Source organism: Mixophyes fleayi, chromosome 8 (assembly GCF_038048845.1).
Source record: "Mixophyes fleayi isolate aMixFle1 chromosome 8, aMixFle1.hap1, whole genome shotgun sequence".
NCBI classification, from domain to species: Eukaryota; Metazoa; Chordata; class Amphibia; order Anura; family Limnodynastidae; genus Mixophyes; species Mixophyes fleayi.
In genome coordinates, this window is record NC_134409.1 from 18186670 (window position 1) to 18209191 (window position 22522).

General features: G+C 40.5%; 1 protein-coding gene and 1 long non-coding RNA gene across 3 annotated transcripts in view; one reads left to right on the forward strand and one right to left on the reverse strand.

The window, feature by feature from the left end:
- LOC142098991 (uncharacterized) overlaps positions 1-11533 on the forward strand; it is a 61643-nt gene extending 50110 nt beyond the window's left edge. Inside the window, exon 3 of the long non-coding RNA XR_012678461.1 lies at positions 11302-11533. This is a non-coding gene — a long non-coding RNA (uncharacterized LOC142098991). The remainder of the gene's footprint in view (positions 1-11301) is intronic.
- Positions 8571-22522, reverse strand: part of DDAH1 (dimethylarginine dimethylaminohydrolase 1) — a 63079-nt gene continuing 49127 nt past the window's right edge. For both annotated transcript variants that reach the window (XM_075182023.1, XM_075182022.1), the window contains exons 2-6: positions 17012-17111; positions 15809-15882; positions 13651-13770; positions 10724-10867; positions 8571-9504 (exon numbers count right to left, since the gene is read on the reverse strand). In XM_075182023.1, coding sequence (XP_075038124.1) covers positions 9388-9504; positions 10724-10867; positions 13651-13770; positions 15809-15882; positions 17012-17111 — 555 coding nt within the window. In that variant the 3' untranslated portion in view covers positions 8571-9387. The remainder of the gene's footprint in view (positions 9505-10723; positions 10868-13650; positions 13771-15808; positions 15883-17011; positions 17112-22522) is intronic.

Sequence of the window (22522 nt, forward strand, 5' to 3'; positions counted from 1 at the left end):
CCGAGCCACTTAGTTATCACTTTTGCCTTATGGCAAGATGCTCCGTCATGCTGGAAAAGACATTGTTTGTCACCAAACTGTTATTGGACGGTTGTAAGAAGTTGATCTTGGAGGATGTTTTGGTACCATTCTTTATTCATGGCTGTGTTCTTAGGCAAAATGTTGAGTGAGTCCACTCTCTTGGCTGAGAAGCAACCCCACACATGAATGGTCAGAGGGTGCTTTACTGTTGGCATGACACAGGACTGATGGTAGCGCCCACCTTTCCTTCTCTGGACAAGCATTTTTCCAGATGCCCCAATCTGAAAGAGGATTCATCAGAGAAAATGACTTTACCCCAGTCCTCAGCAGTCCAATCTCTGTACCTTTTGCAGAATATCAGTCTGTCCCAGATGTTTTTCCTGGAGAGAAGTGGCTTCTTTGCTGGCCTTCTTGACACCAGGCCATCCTCCTAAATTATTCACCTCACTGTGCGTACAGATGCACTCACACCTGCCTGCTGCCATTCCTGAGCAAACTCTGCACTGGTGGTGCCCAATCCTGCAGCTGAATCAAGTTTAGGAGACGGTCCTGGTGCTTGCTGGACGTTCTTAAGTGCCCTGAAGCCTTCTTCACAACTTTTGAACCTCTCTCCTTGAAGTTCTTGATCCGATAAATGGTTGATTTAGGTGCAATCTTACTAGCAGCAATATCCTTGCCTGTGAAGCCCTTTTTGTGCAAAACAATGATGACTGCACATGTTTCCTTGTAGATAACCATGATTAACAGAGGAAGAACAATGAATTCAAGCACCAGTCTGTTATTCTAACTCAATCAGCATAACAGAGTGATCTCCAGCCTTGTCCTCGTCAACACTCTCACCTGTGTTAACGGGAGAAACACTAACCTGATGTCAGCTGGTCATTTTGTGACAGGGCTGAAATGCAGTGGAAATGTTATTTTTGGGATAAAGTTCATTGTCATGGGAAAGAGGGACTTTGAAATTAATTGCAATTCATCCGACCACTCTTCATGACATTCTGGAGTATAAGTAAATTGCCATTATAAAAGGCAACAGACTTTGTGAAAAAATAATGACTGTACATTAATACAGCAGAATCTAACTTAATTTCTGGATATTCTCAGATATAGCCTTGCATGATATATTCCCCTAGGTGTTACGGATCCCTTATCTCATATAGGTTATCAGTACATTCACATGAATGCAGCAATATGCTTCATGGTGTGTACTGTTAACCATTGTTATGATGTTGAATGGACCTTGTGCTCCAGTCTACAGGTAACACCAGAAAATACCTTTGATCTAGTCTAGAAGTCTTGCCAAATTATACATGTGATCTAGCCTAACAAACATAGTTTGCTGGATAATGTGTAAGATCTCATTTAAAACTATATAGATTACACTAATGTAGACGTTTATCATTTGATAGATAACATAGAATCTTGTCTACAAGTGTAGTGTAGGGTAACACCTATGATCAAGTCTGGAAGTATATAGGTTGACTTAAAGCACATGTGATCTCATCTAGTGTATAGGCAACTAGACAATAAATAGAATGTAGTCCACCGTTGTAGCTAACAATAATGTATTGATTCTAGGTTATAAGTGTATAGAAATTTAGATAGCACATAAGATATAGTATCAAAGCTATACGTTTGTTATGTAGCACAATGGAAAATATGGAATGTAGTATTGATGTTTATCGGTTACAGGATGACAGATGGCATCTGGTATAGAAGTGTGTTGGTTGCTGGATAAAACATAGAATCTAGTTTAGAATTATAAAGAGTACAGGATGACACATCATTGTATCTAGTCTGGAAGTGTATATGGTGCAGGATGACACATTGTATGTAGTCTGGAAGTATATATATATATATATATATATATATATATATATATATATGGTGCAGGGTGAAACATTGTATCTAGTCTGGAAGTCTATATGGTGCAGGATGACACATTGTATCTAGTCTGGAAGTATATATATATATATATATATATATATGGTGCAGAATGACACATTGTATCTAGTCTGGAAGTCTATATGGTGCAGGATGACACATTATATCTAGTCTGGAAGTGTATATGGGGCAGGATAACACATTGCATCTAGTCTGGAAGTATATAGGTTTCTACATAACATATTGGATCTAGTCTAGTTTATAGATTGATTTACTCCACATATGCCTGACCCTTGCACTGTCGTGTCACCAGACAATGCTCCTTTTTCTCCGAGGAAGTTTCCGAAACCCTTATCCACTCTCTCATTATCTCACACCTTGACCACTATAATTTCCTGCTATCCAGCCTTACCCTCTACAATCCGTCATAAATGCGACAATGAGACTGCTCTACCTCTATCACCTCCCCTGCACCATTCTGCAAAACCCTACACTGGCTCCCCATTAACTCCAGAATCTAATTCAAGCTACTCACCCTCCCCTACAAAGCCCTCACCCACTCTTCCCTTTCATACATTTCTGACCTCTTGATGAGATACTCCCCCATCACCCTCTTAGTTCTGCCAGTGACCTGCGTCTCACCCCCTCTCTGGTAACCACCTGTCACTCCTGCCACCAATACTTCTCCTGTGCTGCTCCCTTCTTATGGAACTCCCTACCTTGCCTGGCCAAACTCTCCACTCATCTTTAATCTTTCAAGAGCTCACTCAAAACTCACCTATTCACTATAGCCTAGTGTGTATAGTCTATATGTGCAGTATGACACGTGAGATCTAGTCTGAAAGTGTGTATAGTCTAGAAGTGTAATAGGACACGTGGGATATAGTCTGAACTGTGTATAGTCTAGAAGTGCTATAGGACACGTGGGATCTAGTCTGTAACTGTGTATAGTCTAGAAGTGTAATAGGACACGTGGGATCTAGTCTGTAACTGTGTATAGTCTAGAAGTGTAATAGGACACGTGGGATCTAGTCTGTAACTGTGTATAGTCTAGAAGTGCTATAGGACACGTGGGATCTAGTCTGGAAGTAAACTGTCCCGTCCAGCTATTGATGGTGTTTAATATCCAGAATGTAATTGACAGAAGCCCAAAAAAAACAATAAAAAACACATACTCTCACGTTACAATAAATTCAGGGTGACATTTATTAATCAACAGGAAAATCCAAACATGAAACAAGACGACTGAACCATAATGTCACAGTTATGTCTTAGTATAAACATCCAGTAATATGGGCTGGTGATAAGTGATTAGAGAATTCCACAACGGGGGGCAGGGAGGTGCTTTATTAGTGGTCAGATAGGGACTATGTGAACGTACACAAGGACAGCGATACCATACTGAGAATTAATAGATATATTTATTCAGATTGACTTACATTTTATACATATATTTTTTTTTCTGAAAAGCAATTTTTCCTCAATTTCACATTTTTTTTGTTGCAACATAAACGATCGCACCTTCAAATACTCTCATTCCAGCCACACCAGTCCAACAGTTACTATATTGTAATACTTTTACGGATGTGCACTGAACACATAGCCGGTCAAGACTAACTTGTGATCAAGCTATGATTGTTTCTGGTAAAAGACCTGAGTATACATAATTCACAGCATAAAATAGTTCAGCAGTTAGCACAAAACACATCTGAACAAGGAGAAAAAAATGTAAAATAATCCTAGAGATGAAATAGTTTTTGTTGTAGTCCGACACCACCAAAGATAATTCACATGTTGGTACTACTAAAAATACAGTTTAATATTGGATTGTTTACATACCAGGAAATGTGAAGGATTCGAGCTATATCTTCAGATTTCTGGGTACTATATTGTCATTGTTATACATCCGGCAATATATAGTATTGCCCCACAATGCAGCCATGTGTGCACAGGATATTTTATAGAGGAAGAGAATTTCAGGGGAGGTGTTGGTGGTCGGTTTATAGGCTACATGCTGATGAATATTGGCCCACATAATTACTGCATGCAGGAACACGTTTTAAATTTAACATAAGTAATTGGTGGCAAATAAAAGTTAAGATTTATTGGTTTTGGGGGTCTATATAAACAAACGACTGTTCCTACATACAAAGAATTACCTAATTTAATGAAAGTAATTAGTGGGTGATAAAATGTCTAAACATAGGGATAAAATGGATAAAAGCAAAAGAAAGAAGGTTTTATGCAGCGTACCCGCTCACTAGTTATCTGTTCACAACAAACATTTAGGATTTGGGTTTTAATGTTTAAAGTACAATCTAACCTTGTGCTAGATAAGTTACATATAAATTGTGACTAAGTGGCTACGCAAAAATGGCCGCACACATGATGACACCACTAACAAGTAAATATAATGTTCTCTGAATAACAACGTAGGGTAAATTTGATTATTTATGGAACACTGTGCATCATTATTTGATTTTGTCAGCATTAAAGGAAACGACATTTGTTTAGTTAACATTTGATCACAGTAGATTCTTCTCCAAGTCTGTTGACATCTTACAGGATTTGTTTGCTGTATCGGTGAGATTACATTTATAAATTACATATTTTCAGAACACACGGGGCAAGCAATGCTTCATAAATGCAACATCAGCTTTGTCCTTATTCACACACAAATAATGAGCTACAGCGACTGAGGTTGTCAAAATGGTGGCTTTCACCAGTGATTTCAAATGACTAAGGGGTTATATTTACTAAACTGCGGTTTTGAAAAAGTGGAGATGTTGCCTATAGAAACCAATCAGATTCTAGCTGTCATTTTGTAGAACGTACTAAATAAAAGATAGCTAGAATCTGATTGGTTGCTATAGGCAACATCTAAACTTTGTCAAACCCGCAGTTTAGTAATTATAACCCTAAGGGATAGATTTACTATATCTTCTAAAAGGAAAAGTGGAGGTGTTACCCATAGCAACCAGATGCTAGCAATCTTTTATCTAGTATTCTAGAACATGATAGCTAGATTCTGATTGGTTGCTATGGGCAACACCTCCACTTTTCCTTTTTCAACCCCCAGTTGTGCATCACTAGCAAGCAAGACTTTGGGCTAGATTTACTAAGCTGCGGGTTTGAAAAAGTGGGGATGTTGCCTATAGCAACCAATCAGATTCTAGCTGTCATTTTGTAGAAGGTACTAAATAAATGAAAGCTAGAATCTGATTGGTTGCTATAGGCAACATCCCCATTTTTTTCAAACCCGCAGCTTAGTAAATCTAGCCCTTTGTCTTTGAATTCATTATGCCAGCCTTATTTGTGGGTTTATTTTAATATATCATAAAGTAAAATCTCGTACAGCAAAATGTGATGTCTCCGTACCGACCTATATTTGAAGCAGGAAAACCTGTATAAAAGCATCTGTTAATTCCTTAAGAGACACCCAGAGTTTATTTTCAATCCAAAATCCATTAAAACACATACTGGAATCAAGTAAGAAGTCTACGGCTATGTTAAAACAACCCTAAGCACTTGATCCACATGAGTTTCTTGTGAGTACCTTGCCAGATACAGGACCCTATGTATTTTTATCTACTGTATAGAGATAATGGAAAACTCCACTCAAAAAATATCTTGCCTTATCAAATTCATTACACTGGGTACTAAAATTTACTGGAATAAATTCTGATACATTAAATACGTATTTTGCCTGAAATGGCCTGTTGAAAACTTAGAACAACACTGTTGTTGCTATGTGACAGGTTCTGAAGAATTGTCTTTCCTTTTTTTTTTTTTTTAAATAATTTTTTTATTGAAATTTCACTGAAATCCAGGGTGTCAGGGAGGGGTACAAAAAAAGAAAAGAGGGGGGAGGGGATTGGGATTGGAATGTTAACATATACATATCAGAACAAGTGCAAATCCACAATACAATTTTTTATTAAGAGAATAAAAGCATGAGAGTATCTCAGCGTGAGATTGCAGATATATGAATCAAATTTAGCACAGACAGATGTATAGATCGTAAGAGACAAGGGGAGGAAAGGGGGGGCACCGGGAAATATTAGTAGGGGGAGAAAGAAGTAGGGAAAGGCAGAGAGGGGGGGGATTGGAGTGAGAGGGGGAATGGATGTAAAAAATAACCTCTCATCTCCTATATGAAAAAACAAAAAATCGGTAAGGACATTAGGTATCAAAGTACTCTGTCCAAGTATACCATGTTGGTAAAAATTGTCTGGGATTGTCATGAAATAAGCTAGTGATGTGTTCCATTTTATATATTTCTTGGAAAGTAACCGCACCAAGTTTCACTTGTGCTGGTCATAGGAAAAGTGAGAAAGAACTCACGATATTATATGGTATCTCTTGGAAAGTAACCGCACCAAGTTTGGTATATTTATATATTTGCCAGATATTGGCAATTATGGTAGAAATTGTGGGGGGGGCTTCAGGGTTTTTCCAATTTTTTGCAATTAAACAACTGCCCGCAGTTAGAATATGACCAGGGAGTTTCCATACTAGTCTGGACTCCTCGTGGTAGACGAGGTAGAAGGAGAGATGAAAAGGAACTGATAAGTGTGTGATCTTATTAATAAGTTCTAATACTTCTTGCCAGAAGGCTACAATTTTAGGGCAACTCCATCAAACATGAGACAGGATACCATGTTGACCACAGTTCCGCCAGCAACGATCTGACTAATTGGGAAACATTACATTCAATCTGGAAGGCACCAGGTACCAACGAAAGAGAGGATCATATGAATTCTCCTTGACACGAGTCCATACAGAGGATTTGGCAACAGCTTCACGGATGGTAGCCCAGTCTTCCAGTTCAAGAGAATCACCCATGTTTTTCTCCCAATGCAATTCATGAAGTTCCTTAGGAGGGGAGATTGTATTGCATTAGTATGGAGTAAATGGTGGAAATAAGTCCTTTAGAGGAGGACCTGTTAAGACACAGTTTCCAGAGGGGAGGGGCAACTGGGGATTTGTGGGTCAATCTGGCACTTAAAGAAGTGACGGATTTGGAGATATTGATAGAAAGAAGTGGTGGGAAGGTGCAGGCGATCCCGGAGTTCAGTGAACTCAGAAAAATCCCATTGGGACAATATCTGGTAAAAATTTAAAGTTATATTTTGTCCAATCTGGGAATGTCTTGGGATTGGTACCATGGGGGAATAATAGGTTATGCCACAAGGGAACCATTCATCTTGGATTCTCTATCAACTTAAAGGTACAAGTACAATACCTCCAATTTGAAAGAGAGAAGTGAACTGTGGGGAGAAGATGGTGTAGAGGGGGTAGAACTTTGGGATCTAACCAAAAGAGGGCATAAGGGGATATCATTTGTAGTAAGTCCGCTTCTACATCCACCCATAGCCTAGTATGTGGGTTGGCATGTGTCAGGAGTTCTTGCGTGAGGTGGATAGATAAGTAATATTTATGAAGACAAGGGTGGCCCGAGGCTCCATTTTTAGAATGTTGGAAGAGTACTTTCTGTTTAACTCTCAGGTGTTGACCTGACCAGATGAAACGAGATATACTAGAAGGAATTGTCTTTCCATAGCTACATCTGTAACCATGGAAACAATTGGCAAGGTCAATAGATGGTTTCCATGGTTACAGATGTTGCTAAGGAAGATCCGTTACTGACAATCTATTGCAGCAACAGCATGTTTCCGAATTTTCAACAGGCTGTTTGAGGCAGAAGTCATATTTCAAGTACCAGGAATTAGTCTATTAAGTTGTAGTAACTCCTTTCACCATGGAGCAAATGCAAGGCACATGTTTTGAGTAGAACATGTTATTCTCCTATGGATTACTAATGTGACACTAGGATGTGCCAAGAGGAGCCCCATAATGCATCACAAATAATGTAAATTGCCCATCACTTCTCGATTCACAGGACTGTGCCGTTCATTAATCCGGTTTCATATATAGAGACAAAAATTAGGTACTGCTTAAAATAAGGTACCGGGGATGGATGTTGGTCATGAAAATAATAACTATAGTGGAATAATGTGATAATCAATAGTACACTGTGAAAAAAAATCAATATACAAAAAAAAAATCACTTCAATTAGAATAAAAGGTAGCGACAAGTAAAAAATAATAAAAAAAAATAATTGTGACTATTGAAACTACATGTCCCAAACTCATTGGAGAAGTTCAGCAAGTCATTGCCCTCCTTCAGTTTTAAAGGGGAAATTAGTGTTCACCCTGACTCTGCCTAACGAAGACCTTTTATATAGTTTAAAGGTTCTATCTGTAGAAATCTCTGAAGACCGTTGGTCCACATGCTACCAGTGTTTTCTAATTTGGAGAGGTTGACAAATGTCTTAGGGTAAAAAAGATGAGAATTGAGCTGAAGATTGTGGATAAATGTGTGGATAAAACAAGGAGTTCTGCACTAGTTTACCTCATGCTTCCAGCTTCAGTTTAAATTGAACATCAAACTCAACAGTTAAGCGACTGTTGAGGTGATAACTTCACCTTGTCTTCTGCAGTAAAGATCACAGAAGGACCAAAATTAATGCATTTTTTCAGTATAGAATTATTGAAAACATATATATATATATAATGTCATACATAGTTGTTCCAAGAAAGAAAAAAAAAATTGGACACTTCCCCTTTAAATTGTATAAAAAAAGTGCAATTTCAGAAATCTCTTAAGTCCCTTATCATATCTTTATTCTCACAGTGTCATATTTTTACACGTGTAATCACAATTTCCTTAAAAACTACAACACTCACATTTTTCAAATACTCTAGTCTCGGTTTAAAACAATTTTGCTAAAGTGTCAACATTGATTTAAAAGGACTAAAAAAAAGGAATACTAAATAAAATATCAACGTTTCACTACTTTTTTCCCTCAGTTTAAACCGGTACACATTGCTTTCACAAAGTGTAGGCAGCCATTTTGTGTGCTGTACCAATCTTCATGTAATACCATACTGAGAATTAATGTCACTGGTTCCTAGTGAATTGATCATCTGCTTTCAAAAGGATATCAGGGGCTCCCACAAAATGGCTGTTCCTTCTGTGTGTATGTGCCTATGCTTTAAAGTATTTTTTTTTTTTAATGATAAAAATACTTATTCACTATTAATAGAAAATGTTGCAAGTGATTTAATTGAAATATTTCAGCAACAATTTGGCTTGTTTGTCTACCTGCTTCTAATTTCTAAGTCAAATTAAATGAAATCTTGGCAAATTCACATCTTTTTTTTTTGTGTGTGATGAATATAATCAATGTATTTAAGGTGATGAATTAGGCATTTTGTGTGTGAGAATTTAAGGCGTTTTTTTTGATGAGTAATGTGATTCAACTAGATGATTTATCCATTTGTTAGTGAACGTAGCCCTCTGTTTGTTTTCTCTGGATGTGTCACTTCGTATTAGTAACTCAGTGGTAGATTGTCAGGTTAAAGAGAATGGTGTAAGTGGCCACGGCCTGTACTTCGTGCCAGGTACAGTCTGTGAGCTCAGAGGTCAGGTGACTTGTTGATCAGCAGGGAGCAGCAGGTCAGGCATCCGTCCACTTTGGACAGCTCCAAATTTGCCACAGGGATCAGCATGTGCTCCTTCAGCTTCTCAAACACCTACAGGAAGAGTAAAATAGATGCAGTACAATCGTTAACAATTACTGAGGTTTTCAGCACATTTTATTATTTTGGCCACTACTTGCTGATTCCTATAAGGACGGGCTCTCTCTAAGGGTACGTGAGACTGGGCGCGCAGCCTATGTCGCCCCTCAGCTGGTGCTAGAAATTATCCGTGAAAGGTTAGCAAGGATGCTTCATATGACCATTCGGGGAAGCGTAGGATGAACATTTGTAGGAGCATAGATGAAAAATACTGCAAGCTGTGTCTATCCATCCCATTCAGACTGCATATTATTATTATTATTATTATTTATTTATAACAAGGCATCCGCAGCGCCGTACAGAGACAAACAAAATTACAATACAATGGGAGACAGCACAGTACAGTAAACACAGCAACTCAGTAAGCTCAATGCACAACTAGAGAGGGCGGGGAAGGGGGAGGGAGGATCCGCAAACGATGGGGCCCAAGAAGGAGGGCGCGGAAGACAGGGAGACCCCCAGGGGGGAGGAGGGAGCGAGAGTGGACGTGGTGTGGAGGACCCTCGAGGAGGAGGGCTAAGTAGCTGGAGAGCAGAGTTAGAAGTGGTGGAAACAGGAGGAGAGATGGCCCTGCTCAGAGGAGCGTACAATCTAAGGGCAATCTTAGTGCACAGCACTAAGTATCCGTGTGAACAGCCCTTGTGATCAATGATCCATTTTTATAGCTCCCATTGAGCATTCTGTGGTTGTCAAACAGCAAGAATCTCCAAGTCACACCCATATTACATATATTTACATCAGTGATAGGCAATATGAAATGGGTACCACACAGAGGAAGAAGGGAGAGCACGGTGCACGCAGGGGGGTTTCTGGTTCTCCAGAAACCCCTCCCCTCCGCAAAGAACAGTGTCCTTACATGTGCAGCAGCTCCATTTTGGCGGCACTGTACTATACAGCACCGCCGCAGACGCTTCTTTGACAGCGCCGCGGCTGCTGTTCAGTGCAGTGCAGCAGCTCTCTCAATATGGGTTTTTTTTGGGTTTGGGAGCCTGGTGGCCTTGGTGGGCCGTCTGTTGCCCACCGCTGATATACAATAGCCACAATTTTGGACATCAGTGATCACTTACCCCTATAGTGTTTTATATACAGACACAAATTAAACCGATACCGCCTGGGTTATGGCTGGATGAATTTGCAGAAAGTCAATTGATTATAAGGAATCTGTTTAACAAACCTTCACGCTTTCAGGCAACTCCTCGGGCGCTCGGTGCAGGAGTACATGCCCTTTGCCGGGTATGTTTACGTAGACGCAATTTGCAGCGGCATCATCAGGGACGGTCAGCTTGTCGTAGCGGTGGTCACTCATCTGCTGCATAGTCTGTAAAACAATTTCTGTAATATTAATTCATACTGCAGTTCTACCGTAGATAGGATATCCGTTTCATTTTGGAAAGGTGACAACAGATTGTCATTTATGGTATGCACTAAAAAGTTTAGATTTTGTTTTTAATCATGCATACCTCCCAAAACCAAGAGAAAATCGACGATCATTTGCATTTATTGATGCACAGTCCCGATTTCGAGCAGGCAAAAGGGGCATGGCGTAGCCAAGTGTGGATTTGGCCACAGCTAATTAGAGCGTGAACAGTTGGATTGGGGGAGTGGCCTATTTGTCCTATACTTTATTTTGTAATGTTGGAGGTTTACACACGAACACTGCTTGGACAATGCTCAATAAAGTCATTATCTTTGCTTGTAAAATAAAATAAAAATATTTTTAAACTATATTGATTTTTTTTTTTTCCACATAAGTGAAACAGAAAGCTCAGAGATGAAGCCAACAAGCTGATTCGTGCATCTGTAGAGACTGGCCGATGGAACTGTACGGTAACTCTTCCTGCTGCCTCTGTGATCATTTTTTGTTATACTGTGTCAATAACTGATTTTTCAAAAAAAACAAAAAAAAAGACTTATTGACTCGATCGAGGTTCTAATGATAAACAGACCCCTATAGGTCTATGATTTGCTGGAATGTGTACTTGTTAGGCATTGTACTTTTTTCACTCTTCCTTTGACCCCTCTCCTGCTTGTGTGTTACATCTCCCAAGAGGGCTGAAGGTTTCTGGTTAATGTTTTCCATGTCTATTTCATATTACTAAAAGATATCACTAGTTCATCATACTCCCTCTGGTGGGGAAAAGTTTGGAGCACACATTTCCATTGTCTATGCAATTTAGCCTTTGTGCAAACTCCTCCTAAGACCTCAGGGCCGAGAGTAGACGTAGTAATCTCGGTCAACGTCTTGTTACTTCCCAGAGGCCGAAATACAAACTGACCGGCAGGTCATACCAGACGGCATCATGTGAGGTCATCACGATGTTTGGTCCTCCGATCAGTTGAAAGTGGATACAAATGGTCACATTAAATGTCTGTAGCCAAAAATATTTAGGAAAACTATTTTGAAAATTTGTTGTAAAAGTACATCTATGATTATATTGACTTATTTTTCCCACTAGAACATGCTATGAAATATAGCACAGTATGGTGTATTAAGGGAATCACAGGGCTGCGGACCCGTTAAGTCATGATGATATCACCGGGAGACTTTTTGTAGCGCTGCTGTAAAGTGTGCAGAGTTGCAATGTATAATAAGATCAGTCCCACAATCAGGGCACACATGGGCCTCATTACATGCAACTGACTTACACAATTCCCCTTTGTTTTACATTACATGGTCATTTAGAGTACAACGTAAGTCGCGCTTACGGCCTATGTAGAGCAGACGCATCTTTTGCGGGTAGTCAACCCCTGGCGTAAGGATATGTCCTAATGATAGGAACATAAAAAAAAAAAAAAAAAGACAAAAACAACGAAATGTAATAAAACACCTTTTGTCCCGTCACCCCGGTATAAAAAAAACAAAAGAGAAAACCTTGAATCAAGCACCAGCACTATTAGTCTGGCCTGGTCTCCCCACAAAAATTAGCAACGGGCTGGGATAGTCCTATTTCACCAGAGAGAGGCACAAGCCCCTAGTTGGTCAGTCCCGAGCTGATTTTCCTAGGATCAGGGCCAGCAAAAAACAAACAAACCCAAAAAACAACATGCAGGTTTCCCCCACTAACGAAAATCAGACCCGTCCGGATAGTTCTGGGCATTACCCAAACCTCCCTGGTTACACGAAATTGGCAGACCCTGTCATTCTGTAACTACTTACTACTAACATCAAACCATATACATATAACAAACTGTATTATGTATGATTATTGTAGCTAAAATAATTGTGTGTTACGAAGTGTGCAAAGAATAAGAAAGATTATCTCAAGCTACTTTGTTCTTCACACTAGTTAAACCGGTTCATATCCGCCTTGGATCCACTGTGCAGGATGCCCACGTTAGCGTGGATGTCTCAGGAATTTGCCTGTGACATAATACTTGTTTTGGCTTAATACACAGGACTATCGTAGTGCCAAATGTTTTATTTTATGATTTGTATTCTGCGGCAGCCTGCAAACCCACCGAGAATTATTCAAGAGGCTCCTTGTGAGCCAAGGAAATTATTACAGAGTAATCATAAGCCTGGCATAAGGGACAGGATCTCTTATAGCTTTAATACATAGGTTATGTAATTCCAGATATAGCTAACATGTGCGGAGGAACGATCTTTTATTCCTGTTACAATGTTTTTAATATTCAGAGAAAATATCAGTAATTAGTCTATCGATTCACTCCGCCCTATATTCATCCTTCCAGACCACTAGGAAGTGATGGCAGCACAGTGGCTCAGTGGTTAGTACTTCTGCCTCACAGCACTGGGGTCATGAGTTTGATTCCCGACCATGGTCTTATCTGTGTGGAGTTTGTATGTTCTCCCTGTGTTTGCGTGGGTTTCCTCCGGGTGCTCCGGTTTCCTCCCACCCTACAAAAACATACTGGTAGGTTAATTGGCTGCTATCAAATTGACCCTAGTCTGTGTGTGTATATTAGGGAATTTAGACTGTAAGCTTCATTGGGGCAGGGACTGATGTGAGTCAGTTCTCTGTACAGCGCTGCGGAATCAGTGGCACTATATAAATAAAAAATGATGATGATGATGATGATGTCACTGGTCCCCGATATTCATTCAGCTTTTGAGTTAATTTTACTACATTCACTCAATACCTTTAGGGCTTTCTGAGCTGCCTCGCTGGAGCCAATGGCGATAAGGTTTGGTCCGGCCATACTGCAGAAACTCTTCAGATGCAAATAATCATACACAGGAACCGTGGAAACTGCGTAATCCTACAGGAAGAGTCACAAAACAACAATTACTAGTGAGTTGTAATTAGGTACCCCATATTATTAAGGGGAAAGCCATTCAAATGTTGCCTTCTTAGCAAGTGGGGGCAACACGGTGGCTTAGTGGTTAGCAATGGGGTCATGAGATCAATTCCCGACCATGGTGTTATCAGTGTGGAGTTTGGATGATGATGATGATGTGAGGTATCGACATGGGTCTTCAGGTTAGTTTTGTAATAGACAGCCAAGCTTTGCTCTTTTGGTTGTGATTGCTGTCTTGCAGACATGTGGCCTTAAGTTCGATTCCAGGCAGGGTGCTATCTCCGTAATCCAAATATATACTCATAGATTAACTGATTCAAAACTGAATTGGCCGTGGAGTGCATCTATGTGCCTATAAAAGGAAAATTAGATCTGGGCTGGACAAATTCTGGCTGTCAGGGCGACTTGAAAACACACCCTGGGGCAAACCCCGGGGTGCACAACATTGTTGGCCCCCTTTGCATCACCATCCCATAGTGACTTCCTGCACGCACAAGGTGCAAGTCCTTACAGCCTGGAGAACCAGGACTCACAATAAATGTGAGTGAGTGGAGGCTGTGTCACGTATCTCAGACCGGAACTCACAGAGCAACAATGAAGCAAGGAGTTCTACCTCCGACTCTGCAAGAAGTTCTAGCAGCCACTAAAAGCACCTGACACTTTCAGTACAAAGTCGTGGCTATTAGTATCTGCTGGAATTCAATTAGAGCACGGAGAGAATGAGTAGCCGTCTGCTGGTATGTACTGGTCCCTCCACATACAGGCAGCACAGGTGGATAAATAAACTGCACAGGGCAGACACTTGCTGGGCACAGGTGGTAACTGCTCTGGGCTCTGCTGGCATCTCCTTGGCACATTTGGGAGCACTACCGTTTTGGGTTATTACTCCGAGCACTGCAGACACAGACTGGACACATCTACCGAAATATGTTGGTTACTACAATTGCATGCTGGGTAAATGTTTTTGGGCCCTCCGATTACATGTGTTGTGTATTGCAATTACATGTGCTGTGTATTACAATTACATGTGCTGTGTATTACAATTACATGTGCTGTGTATTGCAATTACTTGCTGGGCACTGCTGACTTAATGTTGTACTGTATATTCCAGGTTAATTCTGGTCATGTTGGGTTAATGCAACATTGCTGCTACACACTGGGAACTACTGGGTAAATGTGCCAATCACTGCTGCTGCACGCTGGGCAAACGTTGGGTGATGCTGGTACACACTGGGTGCTGCTGGAATGTGTTAGGCACAGCCCCCCTTCCCCCTAACAATATTACACAGTCGAAACATTTTTTTCTTACAAAAATTGCTGGTTCTTAAACATTTGGTTCTGGCTCCTATTTTTCATAGACATTTGTCCTGTATTGGATTGTAACCTCTACTGCAGGCCTTCCCAATCTGTGGCTCTCCTGATGTTGTGAAACTGCAAGCCCCCAGCATGCTTTGCCAGGGGAGCGATAGCCAATAGCTGGCAAGGCATGCTGGGACTTGTAGTTTCACAGCACCCAGAGAGCCACAGGTTGGCCAGACCTGCTGAACAAAGTTCTGTGACTGTACGATGCTGCAGAATACGCTGGCAATGATTATTTGTATTTGGGTATCGATTCTAAGTGACAAAAGCTTGTAATATCTTAATATCCTGCTAGAAAAGACTGGGCACTTACTTGTGTTTCCTGCTAGACCAAAAGTTACCAGTGCCCGTGCCAAGAGCTGATGAGCCCTGGTGCCACACACCATTAGTATGTATATATATTTGTGTGTGTGTGTATGGATATACTACTATATATGTATTAACTAACCTAGCCCAACTATATAATATAAGAATATCTGAAGAAACCTCAGGATTCCAAAATGATTATTTGGTCACGGAAAGCCTCATTTCTAAGATATTTAACATTTAGCATACATTATACCATATATTGTGATCTAGAAAATGCCCTACATTGTATCTCACCACATCCCAAATGTAAAAATATGCTAGTTATTCTTACCTTAAAAGTGTCAGCCAAAATTTCTGCACCCCGTTGGTTGGTCCTTTTTGATAAGCCCACAAAGAACTCTCGTCCTGAAAAATGAAAAATACACTACTGATGAATCATGGTCTAATCAGCGGTGTTTATGTTCATTTTATTTTTAACCAATTTTAAGTAAACATATTGCTTGATACTGTAAACATCACCCCTTCCCAATGTTTACATTCATTTACAGTGATTGCTCTGTCCGGAGTCATGACGAGCCCTATACTGGTACTCAACGGTGCCACCTAGTGGTAGTATAAACTACTGTTTATCATGCAATAAATTCTCTCAGACATAAAGGCCTATTCAATATGCTGTGATAAGTTTTTCCTATGAGCAAAAAGTACCAGTTATTGCACCGAAGATTCACCAAATTCAATGGAACTGCCTGTTCGTGCAATTGTAAAATAATTAGGCTTCATTTGTAGAGAGCCATTGCATTGCCTTTTATGTGTTTTTTTGATAATTACGTGTTTTTTGCGTGTTTTTCTTTTGCAAATAAAATATACATTGTGTATGGATTACAATGAGATTCAACCACTGAATCCCACTCAACCCTGAATCATTTCACCACCCATAGAGTAACAAGCAGATTTCCGGGAGATTACGGATTTATGCCGTATACACCCCCACATCCACCTACCACATGTCAACATGCGACCCCATTGCCCGGTCTGTGGAAACCCCCTGTACAAGGGCAATGCACTTACATTTGTGGATAATGTGGAAAATGCGTATGGTGAATACCTTCCGACCTACTTTTCACTGTAGAACCACTATCTTAATTAATTTCTCCCTACATCACTGATTAGTTTAGCTTCATTTAGGTCTTAAATTAATTTTGAGAGTGATGGGTCAGCTTTCATTTTGTGTTACTTTTGCGCTTTGAAGAATTAATCACATTGCTTGAAGTGATCGTCTGTAAACCCCTACAACAGGAAACACCTTCCTAAATGCACCTTTTGCACCTCCGCCATAGACATAATCCAGTCTCCTCAAACCAAATATTGGTTCTTGCCGAAATCCCTTTGCATTTCTTACTGAGAAATCACAAGTGATGTAGTGTTACCTAGACGTCATCTCCTGTTATGACACAGTACATATATCAAATGTTACAATGCTGAGAGCTAAAAAGAAAAAAAGAAAAAAAAGAAAGAATGCAACTTTATTTATTACCTGTAAACAAAACATCTCCGCCGTCTAAAGTGGCATTTTCATCGGTCATCTCGACAACGTTCAACTGCAGGTCCTGCAGAGCCTTCTTCACAGCGTCAATCTGCAACAGTGACAGAGTTCATCATTAATAGTTCATGGTCAATTTTAGATATTTTTATTCTGTAAAAACGGTTATCATAAAAAATGCAAAAATCCCCCAGTTTGTTCCGAATTGCGTGAACATACACGTTTCCTACTTAGACCTTTTGCAGTCTGTCTACATGGGAGAATTCTGCCACTTGGCCATGAGATACAGTAATCTTCAGATTTATCAACATGCTAGTGAATGATCCTGTCGATATTGATCGGACACATCACAGTCATTTTCAGGCCAGCACACTGCGATATTGAGCCAATTACCCAATATGGGATCTAGTATCGCAGGAAGGAATAGCCTGCAAGATAGTGGTGTTCTCAAAGCTTCTCCCCCATGATCGTTCCATTACTGTGAATGGGAAATTCCTGGAGGATAGGTATAAACATTACCGCTGCCTTCTTCAATTAGATGGAGAGAGGATCTGTTGGGGCCTTTGGTGGCATCTGCCGGATCATGGAACTTCGGATCAAAAGGGCTTTGTATATTCTCTTATCTTAGTGAATTCCACCCAAAACTACATTTATCTTTCTGGATGAAGTTCTTCTTCAATTGTACTTCTTGAATTGCAGCCCTCAGCAGAGCAAGCATTATATATCTGCTGTCTATCTTATTATGGTAGGGAAACAAGCATAAGCTCAGTGTTCACAATACAGAATTTCATGAGAGAGCAGAGAGGATATTACAACCAAGGAAATTTAAGATTGATCTATTTCTCCTGTATCTCAAGACAAATCAGCATTACCCACATTAGGGGTAAGGGCAGGATTTTGAAAGAAGCATTATAACTTTCCGGTTTCCTCCCACATTCCAATGACAAACTGGTAGGTTAATCAGCTTTTGACAAATTTAACCCTCGTGTGTGTGTGTCTGTGCAGTAAGGAACATAGATTGTAAGCTCCACTGTGGCAGGGACTGATGTGAATGATAGTAAGAAGTGCTAGCATTGGCAGTGCAACAGTTGTAATATTTTAATCAATAAGGGCCTGATTCATTAAGGATCTTAACTTAAGAAACTTCTTATTTCAGTCTCCTGGACAAAACTATGTTACAATGCAAGGGGTGCAAATTAGTATTCTGTTTTGCACATAAGTTAAATACTGACTGTTTTTTCCTGTAGCACATAAATACTTGATAGCTTATTTGTACACTGACATTTAAAGTTGATATATGTGTGCTACATGAAAACAAAGCTATTGTGAGAGCTAGGAAAAGACCACCTTGCATTTAAACTTTTTCAATCAGCTTTGTGGTGCAATGTTTAGACAAAATATTTCCTTAATTGCTCGGTGGATAGTAATTATTTTTTTCTTAATAGGATTAATAATAAAATATTTGAGCACTTTAAATTGCCATTCCACAATGTCTCTAAGCTCTATAACCCGGAGCTGGCAGCTATTCATTTCCTCATACTTTCTACAATGAAAACAGGTAACAAGCGGAGAATGACGTGCGTGGCTGTTTATTTTTACTGACAATTAATATAGTGGCCATCCCAAAATTGTACAGAAATATGAATCTCTGTAATGTCTGTTCTACATCCCCCGGGGCGGTGGATGACAAATGTCACATAGTACAATGAAATATGCAATGTTGTAAACACAGCAGTATATCTCCTATTCACCTTTCAATTGTGACAGAAATATGAGGCTGACATTTGATAGAAATTGAAACCTTGCAGTTCTACTGAAAACATTTATAAAAAGAATTCTGTCTTACCGATTCTAACAATGGTGTTACATCATTAAAGAGAATCTGAACCATGAAGATTTGACAGAATTAAAAAAAAAAGCAAAAAAAAAAACATTCATCAAATATAAGGTAGTTTGCTCATCCTGTGCTGAACAGAACCTGTAGCTAATTGTCTTATTGTCAGGGCTCGAGATTTTTAGGTTCATCTCAAGGTCTAAGGGATTAAGTTGCGAAACCAGTCCTGGCTGTCCAATGTCTGGTGCCGTTCTGCTCTGTGAAAGTACCAGTGAACCCTAAATGACTAATTTTTCTCATCCCCCTCATGGATGCCATGCGCCCTCTCGAATCATCCGGGAGGGCTTCTCTGCTGGGATAACATTGTGCTAGCAGGCGGCTGACCAGATTCACCTGCACAGTATTCTCATGGGTTTTATAGCCGACGCCACAGGACTCTTAACGGAATACTGCAAAGTATAATGATAACATCACGCTAACCACGGAATGCATAGCTGCATTCATCTTACTGGTTGAATATAGGCCCGCTGTTACTATAGGGTATCAGTGTTTGTACTGAATCCATGGACGACAGGGAGTAGGGAGCAGCAGGTGATATATTATGATGGGGGAGTAATAAAAATATTATTTACTGGTCCTTTAATAGCACTGGCATTAAGCCCTAACGTCCATAACATTACGGCTGGGCGGCAACACCTCTAGGGACTAATGTCCAAAACCTCAGTCCAAAGCAACTTACTTAATTCTTGCGGTTAGTGTTACTTATTCCGTTTACATACCTCCCAACAGTTCTGATTTAGGTGGGACAGTACAGATTTGAGGGCTCTATCCCGCACCCCCACGATCAGGACAGCTTTGTCCCACGTGTGGGAAAATTGGGAAGTATCTCCTGTTCACTGCTGCTCTGCAGCACACACAGCAACGAAATCGTCTGGAGGGGAGAACGGGGCAGCCTAGCCTTTCAAAAGCACTAGGTACGCCTGGGGGTTTGGCCACACCCCTTCATGCCATGACCACTCCCCCATCATGCAAGAGCCACACCTCTGTCACAAGGCCACCTACCCAAATTTTGGCCAGTATGGATTTACAGTTTAACTTGTATGAACTTTGTTTCAAATAGAGGTGAATGTAACAACATCTGGTTAACTGGTACCTCATACCACTATATTTTACAAGGTGCACGTTGATCTAGCCCCTCCCACTTCAAACTAGTTCATCATGAATACTTTGCACTGGTTTTAAATATTCGAATGCTGTTATTGGCTTGTCTGGCCAATCTGTGGTGCTCCAGGTGTTGAGAAACTACAAGCCCCAGCATGCTTTGCCAGCAAAAAACCAACCAAGAGAACAGAGATTAGGCTACACAGATAAGGATATGGTCGGGAACTGAACTCATGACCCCAGTACTGTGAGGCAGAAGTGCTAACCACTGAGCCACCGTGCTAATTTTAAGACCACATATTCAGGAATCATTGATCTTCTTCATCTTAAAGATCCACTAAACGTAATGACAAGAAGCCTTCTATAATAGAACTACTAAAAACATTGACAATTCTATATGGTCAATATAAATTCATATACATTGACTGAACTAGACATCTTACACAATCTGCTTACATTTGCTTAGCAGTTGGACACAAGCCCAGGAGAATTGGCTGCAGTCTCCTTCAATGTGATTACTAAGAAGTCTAGGAACACGTCCTCCTCAATGATCTCAACTTGAACTCAGATTCATAACATTCTGATAAGCACCTGCAATGTTTATGTATAAATGTTATTAGTAGCTATTTTATAAAACAACTAGGAGTTAAGACTTTGTGGTCCTTGAAGATCAATACGTTAATGCTTTTGAAGGCTTCATATTAAATAAGTCATGGTCAACTAGTTAGAACCTCCTCAGATTAGAGTATTGCATGTGATAATGACTACTTCATTAGTAATTTAACCATTCTCTGGTAACCGTAAAAAGCTAAATTTAGTTTACACAAATAGTTGAGGCAACGTTGATATCATCAGTTCATTGCAGTGGTGGGTGCTATTTTGGGATGGGGCAGATCTCAGTGGGTGGATGTATCACAGGCGTGTTATTACTAAGCTGAATAATATACATGAAACAACTAGAGTGTTCACGCTGAATAAATCGACCGTGCCCCCTTTCACTGCTCTGCAGCTGGCTGCCGTGCTAGAAGGGAGGTATTTCCTCCCTCACACTTTAAACAGAGGCTCTTAGCAGCCCCACAAAGTGTCCAAATGTGATCGAGGATTACACTGGCTGTGCCACCACTTTCTTATTGAACCGACAACTCCAACTCGTTGACATTACACTTGTAGCGGACGAACAGCACCAGCTCAGGCCCTTTCACAACTCACAGCACTGGGCTATGATTGGCTAGTGCCCCAAACTGTCTGCCAATCGTAAAGGAGATTATCATCAGACAAGTTCCGCTGTGATTGTCAGACAGATTCCGATTGTTGGTCTTCAACGTCACTGCCCCATCTGCTCATAGTCTTCCTGGCCCACCTGCCAGGCCAGCTGGGACCTCAGACACTAATTTTAAATTCAAATAATTATGCAATCACCCGACAACCCCTGGTTCCTCAAAGTAAGAGAAGCAGCCTGCAAGCCAGCAAGTCCTCTATGGTGGGTGGGTGTGAGAGAGGGAGGAGGAAGGGGAAGGGTTCGGACTGGAGGGTTTCTTGATTATAAGGGGGTCAATGATCAGGGTTAATAATTATTGAGGAGGAGGAACAGGTTAATAATGATGAAGGGGTTAAGACATGATGAGGTGTTGCTGACGATGAAAGGATTGATGATGTGGGGGTTCAAAGATCATGAGGAGGTGGGAGATGAGTGTTACACTGCCAAGCTCCCTATTGCATAGCTCCCAAACAGCCTGATTTAGGTGGGACAGTCCCAATTTGAGGGCTCTGTTCCAGCGCTCTGATCATGACAGTTTTGTGCTGATCGGTTGGGGGAGATTCTGTCCACTGCTGCTTTGCATGGCTATAAAGGGGTTGGGAGTAGAGATGCTCACTGACCTGGTGAACTAGTTTTGGCTTTGGTTTTGGATCTGGATTAGCTTCATGTTTTGGTTTTGGCAAAACCGCCCTCGTGTTTTGGTTTTATATTTTTTAGAAAAAATCCTAAAATATGCTAAAATGACATAATTTTGCTCTTTTTTTTGTTCCTACATTATTATTAACCTCAATAACACTAATTTCAAGTCATTTGCAGTCAATTTTGACCACCTCACAGGTCACAATTTTATTTTCATACACTTTGGGACAAATACTGCAGCGACCTGGCTGGATGGTAAGCGACAGAGCAATGACACAAACACACGGCAGTTCCTACCACATCTAGGACACATTGGCACACAGCAGTGGCAGAAAAGAAAAATGGGGGTCCGCCCTCCCTCCCATCCACTGTGATGTTGGATCTTAAAAAGGAATCCAAAACTCGCGAGATCCGACGATGTAACGATGACGATTTGCCTCGTTTTCAATTCCGGCTTGACTCGGAACTCAGCTCCCCTAAGTTTGGGTGTGTTCGGTTCTCGAGGAACAGAGCCTGAGCATCTCTAGTTTGGAGGGGAGGGGAAGGGAGGACAGTATGCTTCAAAAGCGCTAGGCATGCCCCTCATCTCGCTGCCCGGAGAGATCAAACTTGG